Raw genomic sequence first — 26,279 nt, 5'->3', positions numbered from 1 at the left:
TCCACCCCTTGGGTTTTGTCCACCTATCCATATCTTGAGGAAACTGTGCTTTTCCGAATTTGATCCCCATCACACCAGCCTTCTAGCAGGAGGAAAGCCATGCCACAGTGATTCGTCCTAACCCTCAGGCGTGAGTTTGGTGAGTGGGTTAGCCAGAGTAGTAACGGATCAGGGTTGTGCGTAACAACCACAGACCAGAGTTGTGGCACATCGCTCTCCATTTTCTGGAGACCTTGCATTTGGTATCGTAATAAAACACCCTTACCTTTTCTTGGAGCTCTCCACTCACTAAAGAACATGCACAGTTTAAGCTTATAGGTCGTAAGTGTGAGTCCCAACAGGCAGAAGGGCATAATAACATAATAACATCTGGTAAGCATCCAGATCTAATGGTACATACAGTAACATAACAGTAAGTGTGGCTTAGTGGAAAGAGCACGGGCTTGGGAGTCAGAGGACATGGGTTCTAATCCCAACCCTGCCACTTGTCAGCTATGTGACCTTGGGCAAGCCACTTAACTTCTCTGTGCCTCAGTTACCTCATCTGTAAAATGGGGATTAGACTGTGAGCCCCACGTGGGACAACCTGATTACCTTGCATCTACACAGTGCTTAGAACAGTGCTTGATACATAGTAAGCTCTTAACAAATATCATAATTATTACACTGAGCAGAACACTGCACTAAGAACTTGGAAGAGTACAATAAAACAGAGTTGGTATATATGTTCCCTGCCCACAAGGAGCTTACAATCTAGTTGGGGAGATAGGCACTAAAATGCATCACAGGCAGGAGGAGTATAAAGATATCAATCAATCAGTGATATTTATTGAGTCCTTACTAGGTGTAGAGGTCTGTATTACGTGCTTGGGAGAGTTCAATGCAATGGAGTTGGCAGACGCATTCCATATTTATTTAAGTGCTTGAGAGGAGGATGTGTGAGTACCCCAAGTCATGGGGAAGTCACATTTTTGAGGCTAAGCGCATAAGGAAAAATGATGGCATTACTCGCCTACTATGTGCCAAGCATTGTACTAAACACTGGGTAGGTACAAGTTAATCAGGTGGGACATAGTCCCTGTCTACAGTCTACGTAGGCTCACGGTCTACGTAGGAGGGAGGACAGGTCTTAGTGGTGGTTGTAGTAATAGCAGGAACAATAAAAAAAAATAGTATTTGTTTAGCGCTTACTATGTGCAAAGCACTGTTCTAGGCGCTGGGGGGATACAAGGTGATCAGGTTGTCCCATGTGGGGCTCACAGTTTTAATTCCCATTTTACAGATGGGGTAAATGAGGCCGAGAGAAGTTAAGTGACTTGCCCAAAGTCACACAGCTGGCAAGCGGCGGAGCCGAGATTAGAACCCACGACCACTTACTCCCAAGCACAGCCTCTTTCCACTGAGCCACACTGCTTCTCTTAGTAGTATTAGTATTTAGAAAGTGCTTCCTGTGTTGAAAGCACTGTACCACCATCCCCTGGGAGACACTATAGAGGTGGGAATTAGATATGGGCCCTGCCCCTCAAGGGGGCTCACAATCTAAGAAATTCTCTGTGCTTCAGTTACCTCCATCTGTAAAATGGGGATGAAGACTGAGCCCTATGTGGGACCTCCTGATTACCTTGTATCTACCCCAGCATTTAGAACAGTGCTTGGCACATAGTAAGCGTTTAACAAATACCATCATTATTATTATTATTATTAGAAATTCAAAGATTTTAAAATGAAGACTGAATAAAGAAACACATTTTTCTTCATCTTAGCATGGATTCCCCTAAAGTTTTAAAGTGGTTTCCCCACCTCAGGGATTGAGCAGACTCAACCTTGAATACATTTGAAGGAAAATTTTAGAAAGGGCGACCAGATGAGGAGAGGGAACTGCTGCTCCATGTCTGATTTTTTAAGGTTAATTGGATGTATGTTTGTAAGATTTTCCTCATGGATCCTCCCCTCTTCTTCCTTCCAGCCTTCTACCCATTCTTAAGCCACCTTCTCAGCTCCTACCCTGACTTATTAAACTCATCCATATTCAGACAGGTTTCAGTTGCCCAGACAGGTAATAGATCCCTGCATGGCAGTTTATGATGGATCATTTCTTCCTCTTCCTCTCACTTCTCTTACTCTCGGCCTCTTCTCCTTTCTTTTTTTTCTTCTTGTGTATTCATTTGATAATAATTTATCAAAAGGAGAACCCCCCCAATCAAAAAGCAGTATTTTAATAAAGTTATTTTAGGAAAGCTTATTCAGACTGGTTATTCTCAAACTGCTGATTGATTTTTCCAAGTAGTTGACGCCCTTGATCTGCCTGCATTTTTTTTGTGTGTCTTTCAGCCATAATTAGAATTGAGGAACTCTGCTTTTTGCTAGTTGTCACTGCAAAAGTTGAAGGGTTTATAGGACATGCTAAAAGTGTGATACCTGTTAGTATTTAAATTTATATAACAAATGCTGCATTTCCAATGTGTGTATCATGTTGTTAGCTAATGTTCCTTTCTTTGTTTCACTTCCAGAGTTGGATTACAGCAACTCCTATGAAATAGAATATATGGAGAAAATTGGCTCCTCCTTACCCGTAAGTTGCTTTGGCCTTTGGGTTTATATTGGCAAATTATTGTTGCTGGTGTCTTTTTTTTAGTGACTCTGGGGAGGTCTCCCACAAGAAGAGCAGAATGTTCATTTGGTCATTGCAGGGGTATTTTCTCATCCTATTAGAAGAGGAGACTATTTGCTGGTAAACTGGTGGTTTCAGGATTTGCAGAGACTCGTATTATGACTCAGTTTGATTCAATTCAATTCAGTTCATAATAATCAAATCAATACAATATTTCAAGATTCCCACAGTGGAATTCAATACCAGACTCCTCTACAGAGTTACTCCTTTTCCTGATGGAACGTTCAACTCCAGACTAGAGCTCTCCTCCTCCTCCTCCTCTTCTTATCTACCCCTCCTCCTCTTTCTATTAAATAATAGTAGAATACTATTATGCACTTACAAAGTGCCAAGGACTTATTAAGTGCTGGTAGATAGAAGCTAATCAGATCAGAGAAGCAGCTTGGCTCAGTGGAAAGAGCATGGGCTTGGGATTCAGAGGTCATGTGTTCTAATCCCGGCTCCGCCACTTGTCAGCTGTGTGACTTGGGGCAAGTCACCTCATTTCTCTGTGCCTCAGTTACCTCATCTGTAAAGTGGCGATTAAGACTGTGAGCCCCATGTGGGACAACCTGATCACCTTGTATCCCCCCAGCACTTAGAACAGTGCTTCACACATAGTAAGCACTTAACAAATACCGTCATCATCATCATCATCAGACACAGTTAATTCCTCCCCCACACAGGGCTCACAGTCTAGGAGGAAAGGGACATTTTCTTAAAGATAGGATGCTTCATTTGAATGTTTTGAGAGCTAAGTATTTTTTCAGGCCTAGTAGATACATTGTTGTCTGATTCAAAGGTAGGAGTGATATCTCAGTAGCTCAGTTTTCTATTAATGCTAAAAAGAAACTTTAATATTAATGTGGAACACTTAAATCAAAATCAAAGCTTGATTTGATACACTGGAGTGCCCCAGGGTGGGTGAGACCTTGTGGAGTCCCCTGCGGAGCCCCCTTCTTTGCTCCCTAAGCATAAGATCTTCCATTTTAGGCCAGATCTCCTACTTTTATTTGTCCCGCCTCTCATGGTAAGGAGAAAAAGTCCTTGAAACCCTTTCCCAAAGAAAATCACTCAATCGATGGTATTTAATTGAGTGTGTACTGTGTACTGGGTAAGAGATTGGGAAAGTACCGTACCATAGAGTTGGTAGGCACGATCCCTACCTACAGGAACTTAGAGTCTATAGGGAGTATCTCCCAGTAATGGAGGTAGCATTCATTCGGCACCTGCTGTGTGTAGAGCTACATTGATGAGAATGAGCCCACTTTATGGGCACATTGTCTCAAGTCCGGATGTCCCATAATGAGAACCATTTCTCTCAATGGGCCTCATCAGCTTTTTGAGCAGACAGTAATAGAGTCCATCTTCAAGGGTCTAACACAACAGTCTGAAGTGAGAAATTCCTCAACAGAAGAATGTACTCAGATGGGAACATTTTGTTTCTCATTTGGTCTGACAATTGTATGGATTAAGTGGTCAATAAATCAATCAGTAGTGTTTATTGAGTGTCTATGCAGAACATTGTTCTAAGTGCATAATAAAAATAATAACAACATTTGTGATATTTGTTAAGTGCTTACCCTGTGTCAAGCTCTGAACTAAGTGTTGGGGTAGGTACAAGATAATCAGGTCAACACAGTTTATAAGCACCCAAGCACCAAGTAGGACAAAGAAAAACAGAATTAGCAGGCAAGCAAGGAGAACTCATGCATCAAAGTTCCCCAGGAGTGAGGACATCCATTTCCAGGGATGCCAAGTGATGGCATGCACGAGGGCCCAAGCTATGGATGGTTATGTGAGGTGTTGGGAATAACCACTGTCTGCATCGTTGCCATTTCCAGATTAACTTCTGCTCCACCCCAGCCGAAACAGGGCCAATCACATCCCCCTGGCCGCAGCTGTGACTTTATCCAGGAGCTTTGCTAAATGGTGGAACCGGTAGTATAGAAAGCCATCACAACAATTCTAGAGAACAAGGACAAAGAACAGTAATAGTACAGCATGCATTAAAACATTCATTCATTACAACATGGCCTAATGGCCAAGCTCACCTAGCTTATCTAATATGCTAGCACTGAAAATATCATGCATGACTATATTGTGTCTATCCACCCAAGGCTACTTAAAGCCTCATCCAGCAGCAACAGGCAGCATGGAGACCCCAGTCAAAGTAAGGTTTACAGACATACAAACAACGACCAACCAGGTGTCCCTTCTCCCTGGCAGTGCCAACACTGAGAAGGCATCCTACACTCTGGGTAGGGGAGAGTGCAGAGGTCTCATCCCACTACAAAAAGCTGTTCCTTAGTGCCAATTTATATAGGGGTTTCTGGCTGGACCCAGTTATTTTCCACACGGGATAGTTTCTCAGCCCTGTCTTGTTCTCATTAGCTCAGGGGCGTGGGTGAATACCACTTCCGCAGACCCTCGGGATCAGCAGGTGCAATCAAGGATGTCAACAACATCTACTCACCCAGGAAAAGTGGCGCACGTGCTGTGCCCACTTTGAGCTAATGGCTTCTTGGCCAAACAAAATGGAGTCCAGGCCTTAGGTCTGTCACCTTCCGCCCCTCGGTATTGAGCCACCCTTTGGATTGTAATGACCAATGGGCTGCCACATCTAGCAAGCGGCACCCCACACCTTTTGCCTGATCCAGTAGAGTCCCTGCCGAGGAGATGGATGACAATGGTTGTGTGTCATTTGATAGGAGTAGCCTAGATATATGCAAGCATGCTTTGGAGGTGGTTTGCAGTGCCACATCACTTAAAACTGTTAAACAAGTGCCCTGCTTTACAAAAGGGTATATACCCTTGCGTTAGCATCTGTACCCTGTGGTGTGTCCAACAGTAAAGCAACCAACAGTAAAGCAACTACAGGGTAACTCAATCTCCTGCAGCAACAATAAAATGACAGTGAGATACAGGGCTCACTTTAATCTTGTCTTTTGCCACCAATTGTCCTTGGCTCTCCTATTTGTCTGAGCTACAGTAAACCAATAAGGAGGGCCAAGGGAAGGATCTGAGGAGAACTCTTGCATCTCCACAGAAACAACAACATGTGGGGTTCTTCAGATTCACATATTGCTTCTATTACCCACTAGGTGTTCCACTGCTCTATGTTTATAATTATCAATAAACAACATCCCAAAAGTTATATAAAGCAATCCATCAAAGACAAATGTTCTCATAGTCTTGAAGTCCCCATCTTTACCAGATGCTGGTGCCCAAATTCTGTGGACCAGTGGTCTGGTGGGAGCATGTCCCCTTTCCTGATATTTTCACATTACAGCCCAGGTTGAAGACAGGCTCTCTGGGAGGCAGTTGAGCAGTGATCCTTTTGCTGGAGCTGTCTGGAAGCCAATGTGTCTTATTGGACTAAAACCTAGGAAGATACAATCTTAGACATAGAATTATTAAATAAGTACCCAGGAGCATCATGTAGCCAGACACAATTGATAAAGTTTGAAGTAACAGCTCTTTCCCAACAATATTTAACAATAGCACATATTTCCAATTATTATCTTTCTGTTACTTTCCAAATACCTGGGATCTGATTTCTTAAAATTTCCACCAATCCTTTAAAAGGAAACACAATTTCAAGGACAAAGATAAACAAACATCCAGACCTTTTCTTTTACGTATGAGCATACTACTCAAAGTGACAAACTTTATCTGCTCCTAGCCCCGATCACCAGGCTCTGGTAGAAATAGCATGCAGGACTTTCATTTGTTTTAACTCTTAATGTAATAGACAGTTTATGTTAAAGATGATTTGAACCGAAAAACCAATGTAACAAGAATACACTTAATTTGTAATGCTCAGCAATTAAATCTCTCCCTTGTGTGGAGCTGCCTCCCCTATCACAAATTATTTAATATTAATGGCTGGCAAAGTTTCTTAGCCTAATTCTATTCCAGTTAACCCTCAATAGTCAGTTTGAGAGCTGGGATTTTATGTGAACCTAAAATCCCTAGTCAAGTAGGAAAATGACCCACTCTCGGGTCCTTTTCCCAAGAAATTGGTGTAACCCGGTAGGGCTCCTGGTATCTAACACAGATTGCTTAGGTCCTCCTTTAATTTCCTGTTCACAAAGAATCCAGATTCAATTATCATTCCAAATTCTCTCTTCTGATCTGTAGTATAATCCTTTCATTCAGAATGACATTTATTTGCACCAAATTTCCATATTCCAATTTACCCAAAATCATATAAGAAAGGAATGCATATATTGTCTTTACATTACCTTTTTTTTCATCACACATTGTTAATTCCATAGTGAAAATATCAAGGGAAGTTCCTTCATTCAGACCATAACATTTATACCTGACTGATATAAAAATGACAGTCTGTGTTGGACTTGCTCGCAAACCTCTTTTATTAGTCATTAGTCAAATTAGTCATTGACTCCTCATCCCTACAGGCATTCCTAGTGTGAAAGAACAATTGCAAATTCTCTTCTCCCAATTTCCTCCTTTGCATTTTCACACTTAACCAATTGAGAACTAACTTTTCCAACAATGAGATCCACACTTCACAATAATGAAAAATACTCATGTGCTTGAGGTAGGGACTTACCTCAAATGGATTTTCCCTTTTGATCGTCTAAGGTGATAGCTCCAGCCCCTCAGACTTTTCCTCATTACCTTCAACTTGTGGAGCTACCCAAATTCCCTTAAGGATTTCTCCCAGCAATGCAGAATACATACTTTCACCACATTGGTCAATTCATTTAAACACAACTTATTCTACACACACACTCTTACACAGGCAAAAGGGTCATCCTCTCCAAAAAACCAAATGCCTAAATCCTTATTCAACATTCTCATTCCTTTCTGCTATATAAAGATTCCCTCTCTATCCAAATTCACTCCCTCACTATCTCCTTAGAGATGATTCCAAGCTTTTCACATTTTTCCCATGTTTACTGGTGCAAATGACATTTTCCTCCTTCCTACCCCATACCCATCCATATGCTCATAATCTCTCTATAGCTGTCTTCTCACATTTCCACTCCTTGGGCACATGCACACACATACATACACACACACACAAACACGAGACAGGGGAACCTCAATCCAAACACATTAATACTGTCCATCCAGGTCCTTAAAATAGAACTCAGGTGTTTCCCATCACCATCAGTGACTTCTCTTCATTCAGCAGAGGCTAAGGGGCCTCTAAACTCTTCTTCCAGGGACCTCAATATCAGGTTACAGCACAAGCTGTCTCTTTCAGACAAACATTGAATCTTCATGAGACACTGGTTTGGTGCCTACAACTTAAACTTAGTTAATACTGATATGAACATATACTTCATGAATGGAACTTCCCTTCTGGGAGAACTACACTTATTTAGCTATTCGCTTGTGGTGAATGGAACTTCTGTCTCTAGAGGAATACACTTAGCTCCATGGTGATTTCACCATTAATCCCAAGAGCTCTGTCTCTTGCCTTTTTCAGTACCCCACAGCTACCTGCAGTGTAGCCGCGAGGGGTCCAAGAAAGGCAGGCTTCTAGTTCTTCCTGTTCCCCTTCTACTCTCCGATGTTTCCCCTGGGTCATCTAGAGCACAGAGAGAGGTGAGCAGCAACCAACTCTAGGTAGCCTGCAAGTCTCCTACTCAAACTTCCCTTTGGCTTCAAGTTGGAGCCAGTCCATCAAATCCACTAACCTCTGCGGGGTGAGGCCCATTGCCAACTCTAACTCCAGCAAGGCAGTGGAAACCATCAAGCCAGCCAACCATTGCCTTTCCAGTACTCACTTATGCGTATCCAACCATCCTGGTATGCAACCTGTCTCCCCAAGATCCTTCATCTCCCCAAAAATCAGCATCGTAGTATTGGTACCTGGCTCACTGAACCAAATGTAAGTGCAAGGATAGGTTCATAGAGGTATCAATAATACAAGGCACTTGAAAACCATTAGGTTTAAACAACTTTAATGTGGAAGCATACTCACACCCCAGTCAGTGCAGAGAGATGCCAGGACAGCAGCTGCACAGGGTAACCGCCAGGAGTACAACAGACCACCCTTGGTACCATTCATAGTGATATCTCAATAGCAAGAGGGAAGCAGCACATTTTTATAAGCTTGCTGGTTTCATGCCTGACAGCAGAGGGAGGAGGCTCTGGGTGCATTATCACCTTAAGAAGTATCCTTCCAACCAAGTCTAGCATTTTCCCACAGTCCAGACTTTGTTTGCTCTATTAGATAAGGACTACATTACTGGAGTTAAGTCATTTTGCACCAGTTGCAGGGATGCACTTATTCTTTATCAGGGGCCTTCCTCCCAGGAATGTGAATCAAGGGGCCCACAGACCTTGGGTTGGCACCGGTACATACATCTTGTGTTCCTTCAGGCCTCACATGCTAGATTGGTTAAATGCCACTAAAACTCCTCCTCTTTATTCTTCCATGTATCCCCTTTACAGCAAATCAGTTCACTCTCTGTGCCTCAACTACCTCAGCTGTGAAATGGGGATTAAGACTGTGAACCCCACGTGGGCCGGGGACTGTGTCCAACCTGATTTACTCATAACCATCCCAGCACTTAGTACAGTGCCTGACACATAGTAAATGTTTAATAAATGCCACAATTATTATTATTATTTAATCTCCATTTTACAGATGAGGAAACTGAGGCACAGAGCGGTCAGTTACCCAAGGTCACACAGCAGGCAAGTGATGATGAAGCAAGGAGTAGAATGAGGTCCTGGGACTCTCAGGCCTGTGCTCTTCCCACCAAATCAAGGGATGGGGAAATTAGGTGGAGGAGAGGACTAGAAAGGGAAGATGATGAGTTCAGTTTTACACATAGAGTTTAAGATGTCTGTGAGACAGCCAGATGGAAATGTCTTTTAGATAAGAGGATGTGAATCTACCTATGTGAACATTTGATTAGCCCCCAAAATGCAGCATTTCTGCTACAGGGTTTATGCATTCAAAACCCATTATTTATTTGGCTACAGATTACTGGGAGAGGTCAATGGTTAATTTTGGGAGTATGTCTGATAGCCATCCTCACCTTGTGAAATCTCTTTCCTGGTCAGCCTAAGTCACATCTCACATGAACTAATGAGTAGCAATTAAATAATGTTCTTTTTCTTCCTAAAGCGTGATGACGGCACTCCAAAGAAGCAGTCTTTGTACCTTATGTTTGAGGCTCCTCAGGACACATTGCTCCAGTCTCCTCCAGTCAGATTATCAGACTCTCCTACACCATGTTCAGGGTATGTTACTGACAAAAGAGATGGTAAAGCTACAGATTTCCCATTTTGAAAAAAACATTCAAACTAGTCCAACATCAAACACTGGGACACAGTGTCACTACACAGAGTCCCAGTCCCATTTCATTTTTCTCTAACACCAGAGCAGCCTGACTTTATACACAACACTGGTTCCAGGCACAAGAGGAATGTTTTAGCTTAGCCTCTTCGGAGACTGAAAATCCTAGGGGGCATAGTGGGGCACTGTGAGCATAGTTATATGAAACTGACGGATTAGATTTGATATACTATACTGAACTGTATGTGGTTAAGGGATAAGACTGCACTTTCCAAGTTGCTTTCAGGGGTCAATTTTTTACATTTTTCAATAATGTTCATATTTAGAAAAGACACAAAAGAGTTGTACTTGACTTCAAAAACTGCAGTCTGACATACAATTGAAGAAGATTTTGTAAAATCATGCCACCTGCAACTGTGAGTCAGTCAGTTATATTTAATGAGCACTTTCTGTATGCAGAGGATTGTACTAAGCACTTGAGAGAGTACAATATAGCAATATGACAGATACATGCCTTGCCCATAATGAATTTACAGTCTAGAGAGGGAGACAGACAATAATATACATAATAAAATTTCAGCTATGTAGGTAAGTGCTGTGGGGCTGGGAAGGGGGATGAATAAAGGTAGCAAGTCAGGGTGACACATAAGGAAGTTGAAGAAGAGGGAAAGAGGACTTATAGAAGGCCTCTTGGAGGAGATGGGCTATCAAAACTAGGAAGTGGGGGAGAGTAATTTTCAGTCAGATATGAGAACGGAGGGAGTTCCAGACCAGAGGTTGATGGTGAGATAACGTGATCGAAATGAAGGTTAGCAATAGAGGGGAGAAGTGTGCAGGCTGGGTTGTTGTAGGAGGGGGTAAGGTGATTGAGTACTTTAAAGCCAGTGGTGAGGAGTTTCTATTTGATGCAGAGTTGGATGGGCAACCACTGAAGCTTCTTAAGGATTGGGGAAACATGGCCTGAACATTTTTGTAGAAAAATGATCTGGTCAGCAGAATGAAGTATGGACTAGAGTGGGGAGAAACAGGAACCTGGGTGGTGAGCAAGGAGGCTGATACGTAATTAAGGGGGGATAGGATAAGTGATTGGGTTAATGTGGCAGCAATTTTGATGGAGAGGAAAGAACAGATTTTTAGCGATGTTGTGAAGGTCAAACTGACAGGATTTAGTGATGGATTGAATATGTGGGTTGAATGAAAGAGAGAAGTCAAAGATAATGCCAAGGTTATGGGCTTGACAGGAAGGATGGCAGTGGTGTGTACAGTGATGGGAAAGTCAGAGGGAGTACAGGGTTTGGATGGGAAGATAAGGATCTCTAATTTGGACATGTTAAGTTTGAGGTGATGACAGTACATCCAAGGAGGGATGTCCTGAAGGCAGAAGGAAATGTGAGACTGCCGAAAGGAAGAGAGATCAGGGCTGGAGTTGTAGATTGGAGTATCATCTGCATAGAGTTAGTGGTAGTCATGTGAGTGAATGAGTTTGCCAAGGGAGTCGGTGTAGATGGAGAATAGAAAACAACCCAGAACTGAACCTTGAGGGACACCTACAGTTAGAGGGTGGGAGACAGGGGAGGAGCCCACGAAAGGTACTGAGAATGTGTGGCTAGAGAGATGGGAGAAAACCCGGAGAGGTCAGTGTAAGTAAAGCTGAGACTGGATAATGTTTCCAGGCAAGGGGATGGTCAACAGTGTCAGTGGCAGCTGAGCAATCAAGGAGGAATACCCACTGTTGGATATGGTAAGAAGGAGATCATTTGTGACATTTGAGAGAGCAGTTTCAGTGGAGTGAAGGGGACAAAAGCCAGATTGGAGGGGGTCAAGGAGATAATTGGAGGAGAGGAACTAAAGACAGAGGGTGTAGACAACTTGCTCAGGGAATCTGGAGAAGAATGGTTGGAGGGAAGTGGGATGATAACTGGAGGGAGTCATGGGGTCAAGGGGAGAAACGGACATATTTGAAAGCAGTGGGGAAGAAGCCATTGGAGAGTGAGTATTTGAAGATGACAGGAAGGGAAGAAAGGAGGGGACAAGTGTTTTGATAAGGTGTGAAGGATTGGAGTCAGATGTGCAGTTGGAACGGGGGGATTTTGAGAAAAGGCAGGAGATCTCCTCTTGAGATACTTCTAGGAAAGATGGAAGAGTTGAAGAGGGGGCAGGACTGAGGGAGGTACTGGAGATGGGCAGGGGAGATTTTAGGGAGATCTCTCTTGATAGTGTCAGTTTTCTCAGTAAAGTAGGAACCCAGGTCCCAGGTCATTAGGAACAAGGGATGGGGGAAACAGGTGGACAGGGTGTTTGAGGAGGAATCCCCCTTTGCCTCCCACTCCCTATCTGTGGGAGTCCCTCAAGGTTCAGTTTTGGGTCCCTTTCTATTCTCCATCTACATCCACTTCTTTAGAGAACTCATTTGCTCCCATGGCTTCAACTCCCATCTCTATTCAGAAGATCCCTAAATCTACATCTCCAGTCCTTATCTATCTCCTCTGCAGTCTTTCATTTCTTCCTGTCTTCAAGACATTTCTACTTAGATGGCCTGCTGTCACCTCAAATTTTAAATGTCCAAAATAAAACCCCTTATCTTCCCACCCAAACCCTGTCTTCCCACCGAGTTTCCTCTCGCTGTAGGCAGCACCATCATTCATTCATTCAATAGTATTTGTTGAGCGCTTACTATGTGCAGAGCACTGAACTAAGCACTTGGAATGTACAATTTGGGAACAGATAGAGACAATCCCTGCCCAATGACAGGCTTACAGTCTAATTGACGGGCTTACAGTCTAATCGATCCATCCTGTCTCATAAACGCATAACCTAGGTATTGTCCTCCACTCATCTTTCTCTTTCAACCCACATATTCAATCTGTCACTAAATCCTGTCGTTCAACCTTCACAACATCGCTAAAATCCACCCTTTCCTTCTCCCTGAAACTCCTACCACATGGATTAAGCACTTACCCTATTCTGCCTTTATTATTTAATCAGCCTCCTTGCTGACCTCCCTGCCTCCTGTTTCTCCCCATGCCAGTCCATACTTCACTCTGTTGCCTGGATTATCTTTTTACAAAAACATTCATGTTTCTCCTCTCTTCAAGAGCTTTCAGTGGTTGCCTATTCACCTCCACATCAAGCAGAATCTCTTTACCATTGGCTTTAACAGCTCTCAATCACCTTGCCCCCTCCTACCTTACCTCCCTGCTTTCCTACTTCAACTCAGCCCAAATATTTTGCTTCCCTAATACCAAACTACTCACTCTACTTCAATCTTGTTTATCTAGCCTCCAGTCCCTTGCCTCCATCCTGCCTCTGGCCTGGAAAGCTACCCCTCTTCCTATCTTAGTTCCTAATGACAAACGATCACTCTCCCCACCTTCAAAGCCGTATTGAAGACACATCTCTTCCAAGAGGCCTTTCCTAAGTCCTCATTTCCTCTTCTCCTGCATCACTTTCTTACTTGGATTTGCAGCCTTTACCCCTCCCTCAGCCCTGCAGCACATGCGCACATATCCATAATTTATTTATCTTAATGTCTGTCTCCCCTTCGAGACTGTAAGCTCATTGTAGGCAGGAAACGTCTATCAATTCTGTTACATTGTACTCTTCCAAGTCCTTTAGTACAGTGCTCTGCACACACTAAGTGCTCAATAAATATGATCGATTGATCGATTGACTGACTTATGGGGCATTTCTAAATGACTGCTTTAGGAGAGGTGTCTTTTTTTTTGTCTTCAGGTCAAGTTTTGAAGAGACCGAAGCCCAGATGAATGCTGGGGTGAAAATACACCATCCGACCGCCCGAATGCTTGCTCCTAATCAAGAAACAAGCTCACAGGCTCCTGAGAAATCAAAGCAGAAAGAGTTGGAGTCCATAGCCTTAGGAACAGCTTCAGATGCCATTGAGCTAGTAAGTAATTTATAATAATCCAGAGAATATGGGACATCAAGATCAAATTGAACTAGATCCTGAACTACAGGCTTATGGGCTACATTGAAACCAGCATTCTGGACTGGACCCAAAGTGGACCTTTTGACTGTATAATTTATAGCACATTACACCTGTGTTTTATATGGGCTTTATAGAGCACAAGTGTACCCAAGCAATGTACTTCTTCAGTAGATGTCCCAAAAGTCAAGTCACATGGCCTCTAGATTTAGAATACACTTCAGTGAGAGATCCTGACCTGAAAAAGTCAACCCTCTTGTTCATATCAGGTCAATCCTGGTAATATATTTTTATAAGCATACCGCAACGGATTATGTGTGATGTACATGCCCGGTAATATCTTCTACCACCCACTAGCTGAAGTAAAATAGTTCTTCTATTTTGGGGTTAAACTACATGTTACTTCAATGGGGAAGAATCGGGACCATTCTTCTGACGACACATATCTGCCTGGATAGAACAAAGTGCACTGTCAGGAGAAATGGCAACCTACTCACACACACATACACTCACACACACAACATCCAATAAGGTGTAGGTTTCCTTAGTGCATGTTTTTTCAAGAATGTAACTCTTCTGTATTATCAACAAACTTACTCTATCTGAGTTTATTATGTTGACATCTATATGCATGTTAGTACAGGCTGTAGTACTGTCCCTTATTTTGAATTCCACTGTCCTGGTCTACTAGCATTTTTCATTTGTGACCGCTTAGAGTATTTTATAATGGCTCCTCTAAAGTGTATGGTCCCTCATTTCGGTGCTATCTTTTTAGTTTTTCAAAACATTTCCAAATGGATCCTCTTATCTATCCATTACTTTAGTTAAATAACATCTTATTTCATCCTAGGGTCTGAGAATTCCTGACACTGACATGAAATTTAATCCCTAGAAATAAAGCTTGGACACTACTTGACAGCCCCTTTGGCATTTAGTAAAGCTGATAGAGAAAAGACTGGATCTAGATAAAGCATTACCACGACTTTTGCATATTGTTTGTTCTGTATTCCTCCCATTCAGACTGCTGTGGAGGATTCCTTTGTCTCTGCAGAAGCTCTCCTCAATAGGATATCTCATCCAACATCACTATGCGATCCACTTGAATATCTAGAGCCTGATTTAGCAGAAAAGAACCCCCCAATATTTGCTCAGAAACTACAGGTTTGTAGCACAATTGTGAAATATCAGTGTTCCTTTCTAGATTGTCAGAGTATCAGTAGACCATGAATCCCCCTCAGAAAGACCAAAATCAAATCAAGATTTAATGAAGGGTTTCCCAAGATGCTCCTTGATAAAATGTCATCAATAATTGTGCTGAGATTGCTTCATGGTATGCAGTGCTTGGTTGGAATCAAAGCAAACCCTCTGCTTTGAAAGCCAAAAATGGAATTTAGGAGTTATTCATCTGTCAGAGGTCATTGCTATCCCCAAAGGTATTTCTAGAGATTTACGCACTGAGCAGAATCTGTTACATCACCAGAAAGAAAGTTTTATTTATAGGCACCTGGATGTCTTAACCACCCTGTTGTGATAACATCTGGACCCAGTGCGATATTTGGAAACCAAAAAATTAACTTCTATCATCTTTAATTTTGACAAATGGATCAAAGTATGTTAAAGGAGTGGGAGCTCCAGATGGAGCAAGCCAAAATGTCTTTTGAAGCCACATTAGCATTGCAACTCTAGTGTACATTAAAAAAAAAGGTCAGAAAATGTGGCCATAATAATCAGACCCAGGAAAGTCACTTGGTTATTCATAAATGTGCAGTACTTATGATTATCTGGTAAATGATTTGAAACCAGTTTTTAATTAAACTATTTAATTTCGTGATCTGCTGAGCTCTTAATTATGGAAGGAACACTAAATGTGTGTGTTATTCAGGAGTTATCATCATGTGTACAGCAATCATTATTTAGACATTAAAAACATTTGCATGATATTGTGATGCATTTTTTTCCATGGATTACTCAAACCCAACCACTTGACAGGAGGAATTAGAGTTTGCGGCCATGAGGATAGAAGCACTGAAGCTAGCCAGACAGATTACCCTGTCTTCTCTGGGCTCACTTAATACTAAGGTATCAGTTTTATGCCTGCAGTGGTCTGCTACATGAGTATGTTTTGTGAAACAGGTAGCAGAGAACTGCTTTTTTAACAATCTGACCTTGTGATCTAGATGATACGCAAAGCAGCATGCAGATTGCTTAACTGCACCCTTGAGAAGTGCTTAGATGATGTCTTTACACCACTATTCATCAGACAGGAGTCAAGTTGGCCTTGGGGTGTAAAAGCACAGTTGGAGTTGATCAAGCTGAAGACCCAGAGACTGTGTTTTGATAAATGGGCCTCTGCACCCTTCTCTTCTGGGGACCTTCCTGAGTATTCTAAAGAAATAATTGTGTACAAAGAGTCCATTGGCAGTATTGATCTTGCAGAGGATGAAAGGATTGTCTCTTTAGGAGACTGCAAAATGTGCATTCTGCATTGGTTGAGGGTAGCATGGTTTTACTTATTGGTTGCCATTTAGGCAAGAAAACTAACTTTTCATTTGAAAGCTGGAAAAATTGAAGGTTTTATTCTCCCACCACCCCCAGATGAGAGAAAAATGTGATTCCAAGTGCTTTGGACAACCCCAAGGTGCTATTTTTCCCTTACCAACATCTTTCAATCTCTCCATTTTAACCAGTTAAAAAGATGCTGTGCCTCCTGAGGAAATTTTAGTTAATCTGGGCTCATCTTTTTATGGGGACTGGGGAGATGAAATTAGGAAAATCATTTCAAGCAGATTTCAACATTCTCATAACAGTGGATTACTTTTCAATTTATGGATAAAAGGAGCATGAACCTTTGAGAGGAATTGTCTTTCTGTGGACATGATTATTCCAAGACCCTGACAATGAGTAGCTTTGCTAAGCCATGAAGGCACATTTTAAATTAAAGTTAAGAGAATCAAGAGGCCTTGAATAGTTGTTGAGATATGGAGATTGGGGAGGGGGAGGGCTCTGGGCTCTGAGGGGCCCTGAGGGGCCCTGAAGTACCCTCTGACCCCTTCTCTTCCTCCTGGCCAGATCAAGGAGATGTGTGTACCCCACTCCTCTTCCATTGGGAAGCCGTCAGCCAGTATGTTGACCCCAGGAGATTACCGTCTGTTTCTCTCTCTAGTTATCTCTTTTTCTGGGAAAGATAAGAAAGAAAGAGTCAGAGATGTAGAAGAGTGAAGTGGAGGTGCAGGAACAGCTGGAAGGAGGAGAGGGGCTGAGATGGAGAACAGAAAGGTAGCAACTGGCAACCTTCACATTAACTATCTCCTCCATCGCTTTTGATGGTCCCTCTCCCTCCTCCATCAGAGGAGACTAACCAGAGGGAGTGACATCATTGACATTAGGGACCCATTAGAGAAGTGTGTATGACAGGAACTCAACAAGCAGATTAGACCTCCAATTAGATCCGGCTTGGGAGAACCAATCAGAGGATGGGGTGGAGGGCGCAAATTGCAAACCAGTGTTTGGTTTTGGTGGAATCCAAATAGCTAAAGGTGAATGAAAAAAGGAGGTGCTCCATTACAATCATCAGTCATATTTATTTAAGCGCTTTAAGCATATTTAAGTTAAGCGCTTATCGTGTGTCAGGCACTGTACTAAGCTCTGGGGTGGATACAAGCGAATCAGGTTGGACACAGTCCCTGTCCCAGATGGGGCTTACAGTTTCATTCCCCATTTTACAGATGAAGTAACTGAAGCACAAGGAAGTGAAGTGACTTGCCCAAGGCCACACAACAGATAAGTGGCAGAGCTGGGACTAAAACCCATGACCTTCTTACTCCCAGGCCCATGTTCTATCCATTAACTATGCTGCTGCTTTTTTGAATGCTTACTGTGTGCAGAGTACTATATAAAGTACTTGGAAGAGTATAATACCCCAGAGTAGGTAGACATGTTTCTTGCCCACAAAGAGCTTATAGTGTAAAGACAGAAAGTGGTAGCTTGTCCTAAACTTGCTGCCCATGTCTCCCCTACCTTTAAAAAACCCTCCCTTGACCCCACAGCTCCCTCCAGTTTCACCCCATCTCCCTCCTATACCATTCCTCTTCAAAATCCTTGAGCAAGTTGTCTACACTCGCTGTCTCAAATTCCTCTCCTCCAATTATCTTCTTGACCCCCTTCATTCTGGCTTCCATATCCTTCACTCCACAGAAACTGCCCTCTTAAAGGTCAACAATGATCTTCTTGCCAAATCCAGTGGCCTCTACTCCATCGCAATCCTCCTTGACCTCTCAGCTGCCTTCGACACTGTGGACTATCCCCTTCTCCTGGAAATGCCACCCCCTTCTCCTGGAAATGCCACCCCCTTCTCCTGCCACCCCCTTCTTCTCGTTATATCCCGGCTAGACTACTGTGTCAGCCTTCTCTCTGACCTCCCTTCCTCCTCTCTCGCCCCGCTCCGGTCTATTCTTCACTCCGCTGCCCGGCTCATCTTCCTGCAGAAATGATCTGGGCATGTCATTCCCCTTCTTAAACAACTCCAGTGGTTGCCTATCAACCTCCGCTCCAAACAAAAACTCCTCACTCTAGGCTTTGAGGCTCTCCATCACCTTGCCCCTTCCTACCTCTCCTCCCTTCTCTCTTTCTACCACCCACCCCTCACGCTCCACTCCTCTGCCGCCCACCTCCTCACTGTCCCTCGGTCTCGCCTATCCCGCCGTCGACCCGTGGGCCACGTCCTCCCGCGGTCCTGGAACGCCCTCCCTCCTCACCTCCGCCAAACTGATTCTCTTTCCCTCTTCAAAACCCTACTTAAAACTCACCTCCTCCAAGAGGCCTTCCCAGACTGAGCTCCTCTTCTCCCTCTACTCCCTCTGCCACCCCCCCTTTACCTCTCCGCAGCTAAACCCTCTTTTTCCCCTTTTCCCTCTGCTCCTCCACCTCTCCCTTCCCATCCCCACAACACTGTACTCATCCGCTCAACTGTATATATTTTCATTACCCTATTTATTTTGTTAATGAATTGTACATCGCCTTGATTCTATTTAGTTGCCATTGTTTTTACGAGATGTTCTTCCCCTTGACGCTGTTTATTGCCATTGTTCTCGTCAGTCCGTCTCCCCCGATTAGACTGTAAGCCCGTCAAACGGCAGGGACTGTCTCTATCTGTTGCCGACTTGTTCATCCCAAGCACTTAGTACAGTGCTCTGCACATAGTAAGCGCTCAATAAATACTATTGAATGAATGAATGAATGAAACGATATCCAACTTTGGCTTCACTGAGTCTGTCTTCCCCTGGTTCTCCTCTTAGCCTTCTGGCTGTTCATTCTCAGTCTCCTTCGCAGGCTCCTCCTCTGCCTCACACCACCTACCTGTGGGGGTTCCTCAAGGTTCAGTTCTGGGTCCCCTTCTATTCTCTATTTATACCCACTCCCTCGGGGAACTCATTTGCTCCCATGACTTAAACTACAACTTCTATGCAGATAACACCCTAATCTACATCTCCAGCCCTGATCTCTCTTCCCCCTCCAGTCTCACATCTTCTTCCTTCAAGACATATCTAGTTGGATGACCTCCTGTCTCCTCAAACCTAATATGTCCAAAACAGAGCTCCTTATCTTCACACCCAAACCCTATCCTCCCCCTGACTTTCCCATCTCTGTAGACAGCACCACCATCATTTATGTCTCTTAAGCCCATAACTTTGGTCTCAACCTTGACTCCTCTCCCTCATTTATCCCTCATATTCAATTCATCACTAAATCCTATTGGTGCCACCTTCACAACATCACTAAAATTTGCCATTTTCTCTCCATCCATATCGCTACCTCGTTAATTCAATCACTCATCCTATCCTGAATTACTGCATCAGCCTCCTTACTGACCTCCCAACCTCCTGTCTCTCCCCACTCCAGCCCATATTTCACCCTGATCATTTTTCTACAAAGACATTCTGGACACATCACCCTACTCCTCAAAAACTCCAGTGGTTGCTCATCCACCTTGGTATCAAACATAAACCCCTCTCCATTGGCTTTAAAGCTCTCCATCACCTTACCCCCTCCTACATCACCTCACTACTCTCCTAATCTAGCTCAACCCACACACTTTGCTCCTCCAATGCTAGCCTTTTAACTGTACCTCAGTCTTGTCTACCTCTACACCTGGAGAAAAACAATAAAAATTAAAGTGATGGTGGAGTAGGATGATGAAAGCTCTAAGGGGTTGTCAAGAGGAGTGGAAAGAGCACAGACCTGGGAGTCAAGAGGACTCCTTACCATCAGCTGTAAAACATTCACCTTGTCCCCTCCTACCTCACCTTGCTACTCTCCTACTATAACCAAGCCCACACAATTCACTCCTCTAATGCAAACCTTCTCACTGTACCTCGATCTCATCTATCTCACCACTGACTTCTAGTTCACATCCTACCTCTGGCCTGGTACGCCCTTTGCCTTCATATCTGACAGACAATTACTCTTCTCACCTTCAAATCCTTATTGAAAGCACATCTCCTTCAAGAGGTCTTCCCTGACAAGTCTTCCTTTCCTTTTCTCCCACTCCCTTCTGCATTGACCTGACTTGCTCTCTTTCTTCATCCCTCCTGCCAGCGCACAGCACATATCTGTAATTTTATTGATTTATAGTAATGTCTGCCTCCCCCACTAGACAGTAAACTCATTGTGGGCAGGGACTGTGTTTGTTATACTGTACTCTCCCAAGTGCTTAGTATGAATGAATGAATGAATGAATGGCATTTGATAAGCGTTTACTATGTGCCAAGCATTGTTCTAAGTGCTGGGGGGTGGGATACAAGGTAATCAGGTTGTCCACGTGGGGCTCACAGTCTTAATGCCCATTTTACAGATGAAGTAACTGAGGCACAAAGAAGTTAAGTGACTTGCCCAAAGTCACATAACTGACAAGTGGCAGGGCTGGGATTAGAACCTATGACCTCTTTCCACTAAGCCGCACAGCTTCTCAGTACAGTGCTCTGCACAGAGTAAATGCTAAATAAATATGATTGACTGACTGATTGACCTGGTTCTAATTCTGGCTTCTCCACTTTTCTGACATGTAACCTTGGGGAAGTCACTTAACTTTTCTATGACTCAGTTTCCTCATCTGTAAAATGGGGGTCACTGTCTATTCTCCCTCCTGCTTAAACCATGAGCTCAATATGTGACAGGGACTGTGTCCAACCTGATTAACTCCAGTGCTTAGAACAGTGCTTGACACATAGTAAGCGCTTAATAATATAAAAATAATAATTGTTGAAGCACTATGAGTCCCATTTTTCTTGACTCAGGGATATAAAAAGATGGAACTGCCCATTTTCTAATTTTCAGGTCAAACAATTTTCTTGTGGAAATGGAACTTAATTTTTCCCTTTGTTGTGATCTGTCAAGGTAGGCCCATAATTGTTGATGACTTTAAAAAAGATTTTAAAAAGATGTTTTAGTGTTATTGGATACCCCCAGAAGTTCTGGATGGGTTGTAAGGTTTGAAATAAAAGATTGTCTCATTACAAAGCCTAGGCTTCATAGCTGGCATTTCATTCCATGAGATCTTCTTCATCTTGAATTTTTTTTCACTCAGTGTTGTGATATCAGCTTGATCTCTATCTAACTCATGTCCTCATTGTCATCAACATCATCATCATCATCATCAATATATATGGGGTGCCTTCTGTGTGAAGAGCACTGAAGTGGTCACTGGGGAACATACAGTAGAAGTAGAAGGAACAGTTTCTACCCTCGTTCATGGCTGAGAAAAACAAAAGGAGGCAATTCATCAGATAGAAAATAAAATCAATAAACCAATATGCACCTAAGGGAATGATCTGACCAGGGAAAATGGGAAATAGTTGGGGAAGCTTCCTAGGAGAGCTTGAAGGTAGGCAGAGATGTTATTTAGTAGATTTGAAGGGGCAGTTCATTCCATATAGAGAGAAAGGAGATCATAGAATGTAGAATAGAATGTAGAAGGAAAATAAGAACATTAACTTGAGTGAGCTAAGAGTGTAAGTTGAGGTGTTGCAAGAGAAGAGAGCAGATGTGTAAGATGGAAGGTAGTGGAGACCCTTGGAACTAGTGGTCAGGAGTTCGATGTGGAGAGAAATGTGTAGTAATTACAGTGCCTGCAATGCACTGTCCTGAGTGCTTGGGAAATATAAAACTAAACAAGTGACATATTCCTGCCCACAAAGAGTTTACACTCCAATAGGGAACGCAGCGACAAAAAAGCATTTCAAACCAACAAATTAAACGTTTGATTGAATAAATGTATATACATAAGTGCTGAGGATGGGTAAAGTAAGTATATTTGATGGTATTTTTTAAGTGCTTATTGTGTGCCAGGCATTGTACTAAGTACTGGGGTAGATACAAGCTAATCAGGTTGGAAACAGTTCCTATCCCACATAGGACTCACAATCTTAATCAAGCATTTATGTAAGTGCTAGAGGCAGCTGATGGCTTTGAAGACTGGGAATTAATTGGGAAAGGTGTGTTGGAGGAGGTCGGCTTTCAGAAGGACTTTGAATATCGGGAAGGTTGTGGTTTGTTGGAATTGAAGAGGGAGTTCCAAGCAAGTCATTGGATGGGGGCAGGAAAATCAAGAGCAGTTGGCTTGGGAGGCATAATGAACCCGTTATTGGGCAGGGATTGTCTCTATCTGTTGCTGAATTGTACATTCCAAGCACTTAGCAGAGTGATCTGCACACAATAAGTGCTCAATAAATACAATTGAATGAATGACTAATGAGAGCAGGTTGGGGAGCAGCAAATGAAGACTGCAGATGGGTAAGGTAGAATGAGTGTGTGGAGAGCTTTGAAGCCAATTGTGAGAGTTGGAGAAGCAGCATGGCTCAGTGGAAAGAGCACGGGCTTTGGAGTCAGGGCTCATGAGTTCGAATCCCAGCTCTGCCACTTGTCGGCTGTGTGACTATGGGCAAGTCACTTAACTTCTCTGTGCCTCAGTTCCCTCATCTGTAAAATGGGGATTAAGACTGTGAGCCCCACGTGGGACAACCTGATTCCCCTATGTCTACCCCAGCGCTTAGAACAGTGCTCGGCACATAGTAAGCGCTTAACAAATACCAACATTATTATTATTATTATTAAGTTTCTACTTGATGCTAAGGACATGGGGAGCCTAGAAAAGGCTTTGAGGGGCATAGGGATGGGTGCTGATGATGCTTCAGGAAGATGATCCATGCAGAAGTGTAGTCGATTGGAGAGGGGAGGGGCTGGAGGAAGAAGACCATCAAGAAGGCCTATACAAAGGCCAAGAAGTCTAGCCATGTTATAAACTATGACGGTACCAGGGCGATTGCTGTTTGAGTAGAGAGGAAGAGGCAGATCTGGAAGATGTGTAAGAAAGGTTATCAGGATCTGGCAATAGAATTTAATTATTTTATTTTTGTTTGATCAGTTTTTATTTGCTTTTGTTTCTACTTGACAAGTTTAAACCCCTTTAGATAATGTAACGGGACATCTACCATGTAAGGAAATGAAAAGATGTGATTAGAGACATGTGGAGCAGATTTTTTATATGCCTCTACAAGGTTTAGTGAATAAATTTATAGCTCTTGGAGGGCAAGGTCATTTGGGGATAATACATTAATTTATGATCTATGGGTTTAAAGCTTTTCTTCCTTCAAAAACAATAGGCTAGGTATTATAAGATTAAGGAAGAGTGAGACTTTTATTTGCAGTGTTTCCATTTGAGATTGAGCATTTACTATGTGCAGAGTGCTGTACTTAATGCTTGGAAAAGAACAATATAATGGAGTTGGTAGATATGATTCTTGCCTATAAGGAGCTTACAATCTAGAAGAAGAGCTTCAGTCTGGAAGATGATAAATGAAGCCCTAACTTTAATGAAATTGATTTTCTCGTAGTAAGGAAAAAAGAATTTTCCAGTCACTAGTACCCATAGGTTATAAGAGTATTTATCCTTTTAATGGAAAAACCAGTTAGAATGAGAAGTGGAAGGAAAGCAGTATATCTTGTAGTCATAATAATGATGATGAGGATGAGGATGATGATTGTGGTTTTTGCTAAGTGCTTACTATGTACCATTCATTCTTTCATTCAATAGTATTTATTGAGCACTTACTATGTGCAAAGCACTATATTAAGTGCTTGGAATGAACAAGTCGGCACTGTACCAAGCACTGTAGCTAGCACTGAGGGAGATTCAAGATTATCAGGTCCCATATAGGACTTGTAGTCTAATTAGTAGTGAAAACACATATTGATTTCCCATTTTGCAGAGAAGGGAAGTGAGGCCCAGGGAAGTTAAGTGACTTGCCCAAGATCACACAGCAGGTATGTGACAGCATTGTCAATCAGAATCAGTCTCCTCTCACTTCCAGGAACATGCTCTTTCTACTAGGGCACACTGCTTCTGTTAGTAGTTGCAAAACTTATATCTGTTTAATTTAATTGTTGGTTTTAATTGGATACATTTCTATATATCCAAAGGATTCGGTTTATTCAGGGTCACTATTTTGCATCCAACACCATAGAACCTACTTAGGAAGTTTCTGCTGGTAGACTTTCTTTTGTGATTCATTGGGATCTTAGATCCCTTCTCGATGTATAGGGCTTTTGATATGACTTTTAAACATGTTTCCCTGTCTACTAATTTTCATATCTAATCAGTGCACCAACATTTCATTCTGAAGAAGATTAGGTTTCGACTTTGAGGAGGCAGTGGACTTTTAGGGGAAGTAAAAGAGAAGAGGAGAAAGAGGGAGAGGAAAAGAAGGAGGAGAATGGAAAGGAAGGAAGAGGAGAATGATAATTAGAATAATAATATTATTTATTAAGTGCTTACTATCTACCAAGCTTGTGCTACAAGATACTCATATCAGACACAGTCCCCGTCCTAAATGAGAGAGAGGGAGAGCAGGTATTTAATTCCCATTTTATAGGTAAGGAAACCTAGGCATGGAGAAGTCAGTTGACATGTTCAAGGTCACATAGCAGGCAAGTAGCAGAGCTGGGATTGGAATCTGGGTCTCCTACTCCTGTGCCTTTCTGCCAGGTCATACTGCCTCTGAAGGATACGTGCAATCATTAGAACTCCCAGCTGAAAGCTGCCCTATTGCCTACTTCAGTGCCAGGTGTTCACAGCCAACCAGTGACAGTAAAATCAAAACCAGAAGTTCAAGCCAGAGCCCTTTTTCTCAGAGGATTTCCCCGTTTGATTTAACATGCATGTGTACTACTAACTGAACTTGATAGTTATATCCAAGCCTCCAATCCTATACATTGAACCTGCATTTGTCTATGATCTTGAACTGGAGAAAAGTAGTTTTCCAGCTGGTAGAGGTGCCTTTAGCAGTGTGCCATTTGGGGGAAAAAATTCTGATCTAATTTTTTCAAAGAATATCCCACTTCCTCCTCCTTCCCTTTCTCCTTCTAACTTAAAATCTTCTATTACCTGATTGTATATTCTGTCAAGCCTTTTGGTTCTGAGGTATCTTTCCTAGTTACTCATTAGACCCTGTTTTCCAGTTCTAGGAGTTTTACAATCACTGAATATTTCTTATTTTGGCGAAACCCACACCTTAATCGAGTCTTTAATTAACCCAAAATGTTCATTTGTTAAGATTTATTGAGCAATCTAACTGTGTGTAGATGTGCAGAACACTGTACTGCTGGCCTATTGCCTATAGGGTAGCACTATTTGGGTAGCTTGGAAGAGTACAGTAAAATTAGGAGACACACAGTCCCTGCCCTCAAAGAGTTTACAATCTAATGGGGAAGTTTAATTGAAAGTTACTTGTTTTGCTTTCAGGGTAGTTACTACTGTGTGCTTTTTTCTTAATACCTCTAAAAATTAATGCATGGGATGGAGACCATGGTTGTTTTTTGTGTTGTGGGGAGAAAAGTGCACTTAATCAGGTAACTTATCTTAAAGAATCGTGATGTTTATAGCAATTCTGCCTGCATCGTTACTGTACATTGTACCCCAGTTCTCTAATGGAATCAAGGACAGTCCAGCTTGAAAGGGTTGTTGGGAGTCGAGTTATAATAGCTGTTCACAATTAGTATGACGCTTCAGTCAGCAATGTCTTTCTCCCAAACCACTGTACGAAGTCAAGCTCCTCTGTCCTTAAAAGAGTATAACTGGCTCATTAAAATGAAAATGGATGAATGACAGAATCTCAAAAGTATTTATTCTAGTTGAGGGGAAAGGTTAACTCCTGTAATAATTGCATACCCTGAAGTAAGCTTCTCAGGATGCAGAGAATAAGATTGCATACTATCTTATAGAATCCAGCAGAGAGCAGCCCCCCTCAATATTCTGGAATTTTCAGAGTGTATCAGTCACTTTAACATTTTCAGGAAGAAGAGTTCTACTGGCTAGTGACTGTCTCTAGTAATAGTCCTTTTTCTTA

The 26,279-nt window shown here is 42.5% G+C and overlaps 1 protein-coding gene across 7 annotated transcripts in view; it reads left to right on the top strand.

The window, feature by feature from the left end:
* LOC100084468 (transforming acidic coiled-coil-containing protein 2) overlaps positions 1–26,279 on the top strand; it is a 298,341-nt gene that overhangs the window by 257,525 nt on the left and 14,537 nt on the right. For 3 of the 7 annotated variants that reach the window (XM_029080510.2, XM_029080512.2, XM_029080511.2), the window contains 3 exons: positions 2,511–2,572; positions 9,768–9,883; positions 13,671–13,842. In XM_029080510.2, coding sequence (XP_028936343.1) covers positions 2,511–2,572; positions 9,768–9,883; positions 13,671–13,842 — 350 coding nt within the window. Of the gene's footprint in view, positions 1–2,510; positions 2,573–9,767; positions 9,884–13,670; positions 13,843–14,901; positions 15,043–15,870; positions 15,961–26,279 lie in introns of all 7 variants that reach the window. The other 4 variants (XM_029080506.2, XM_029080507.2, XM_029080508.2 and 1 more) reach the window with 2 other exon arrangements.

The sequence above is a fragment of the Ornithorhynchus anatinus genome, chromosome 16, assembly GCF_004115215.2.
Source record: "Ornithorhynchus anatinus isolate Pmale09 chromosome 16, mOrnAna1.pri.v4, whole genome shotgun sequence".
NCBI lineage: Eukaryota > Metazoa > Chordata > Mammalia > Monotremata > Ornithorhynchidae > Ornithorhynchus > Ornithorhynchus anatinus.
This window is presented reverse-complemented; position numbering and strand designations above follow the sequence as displayed.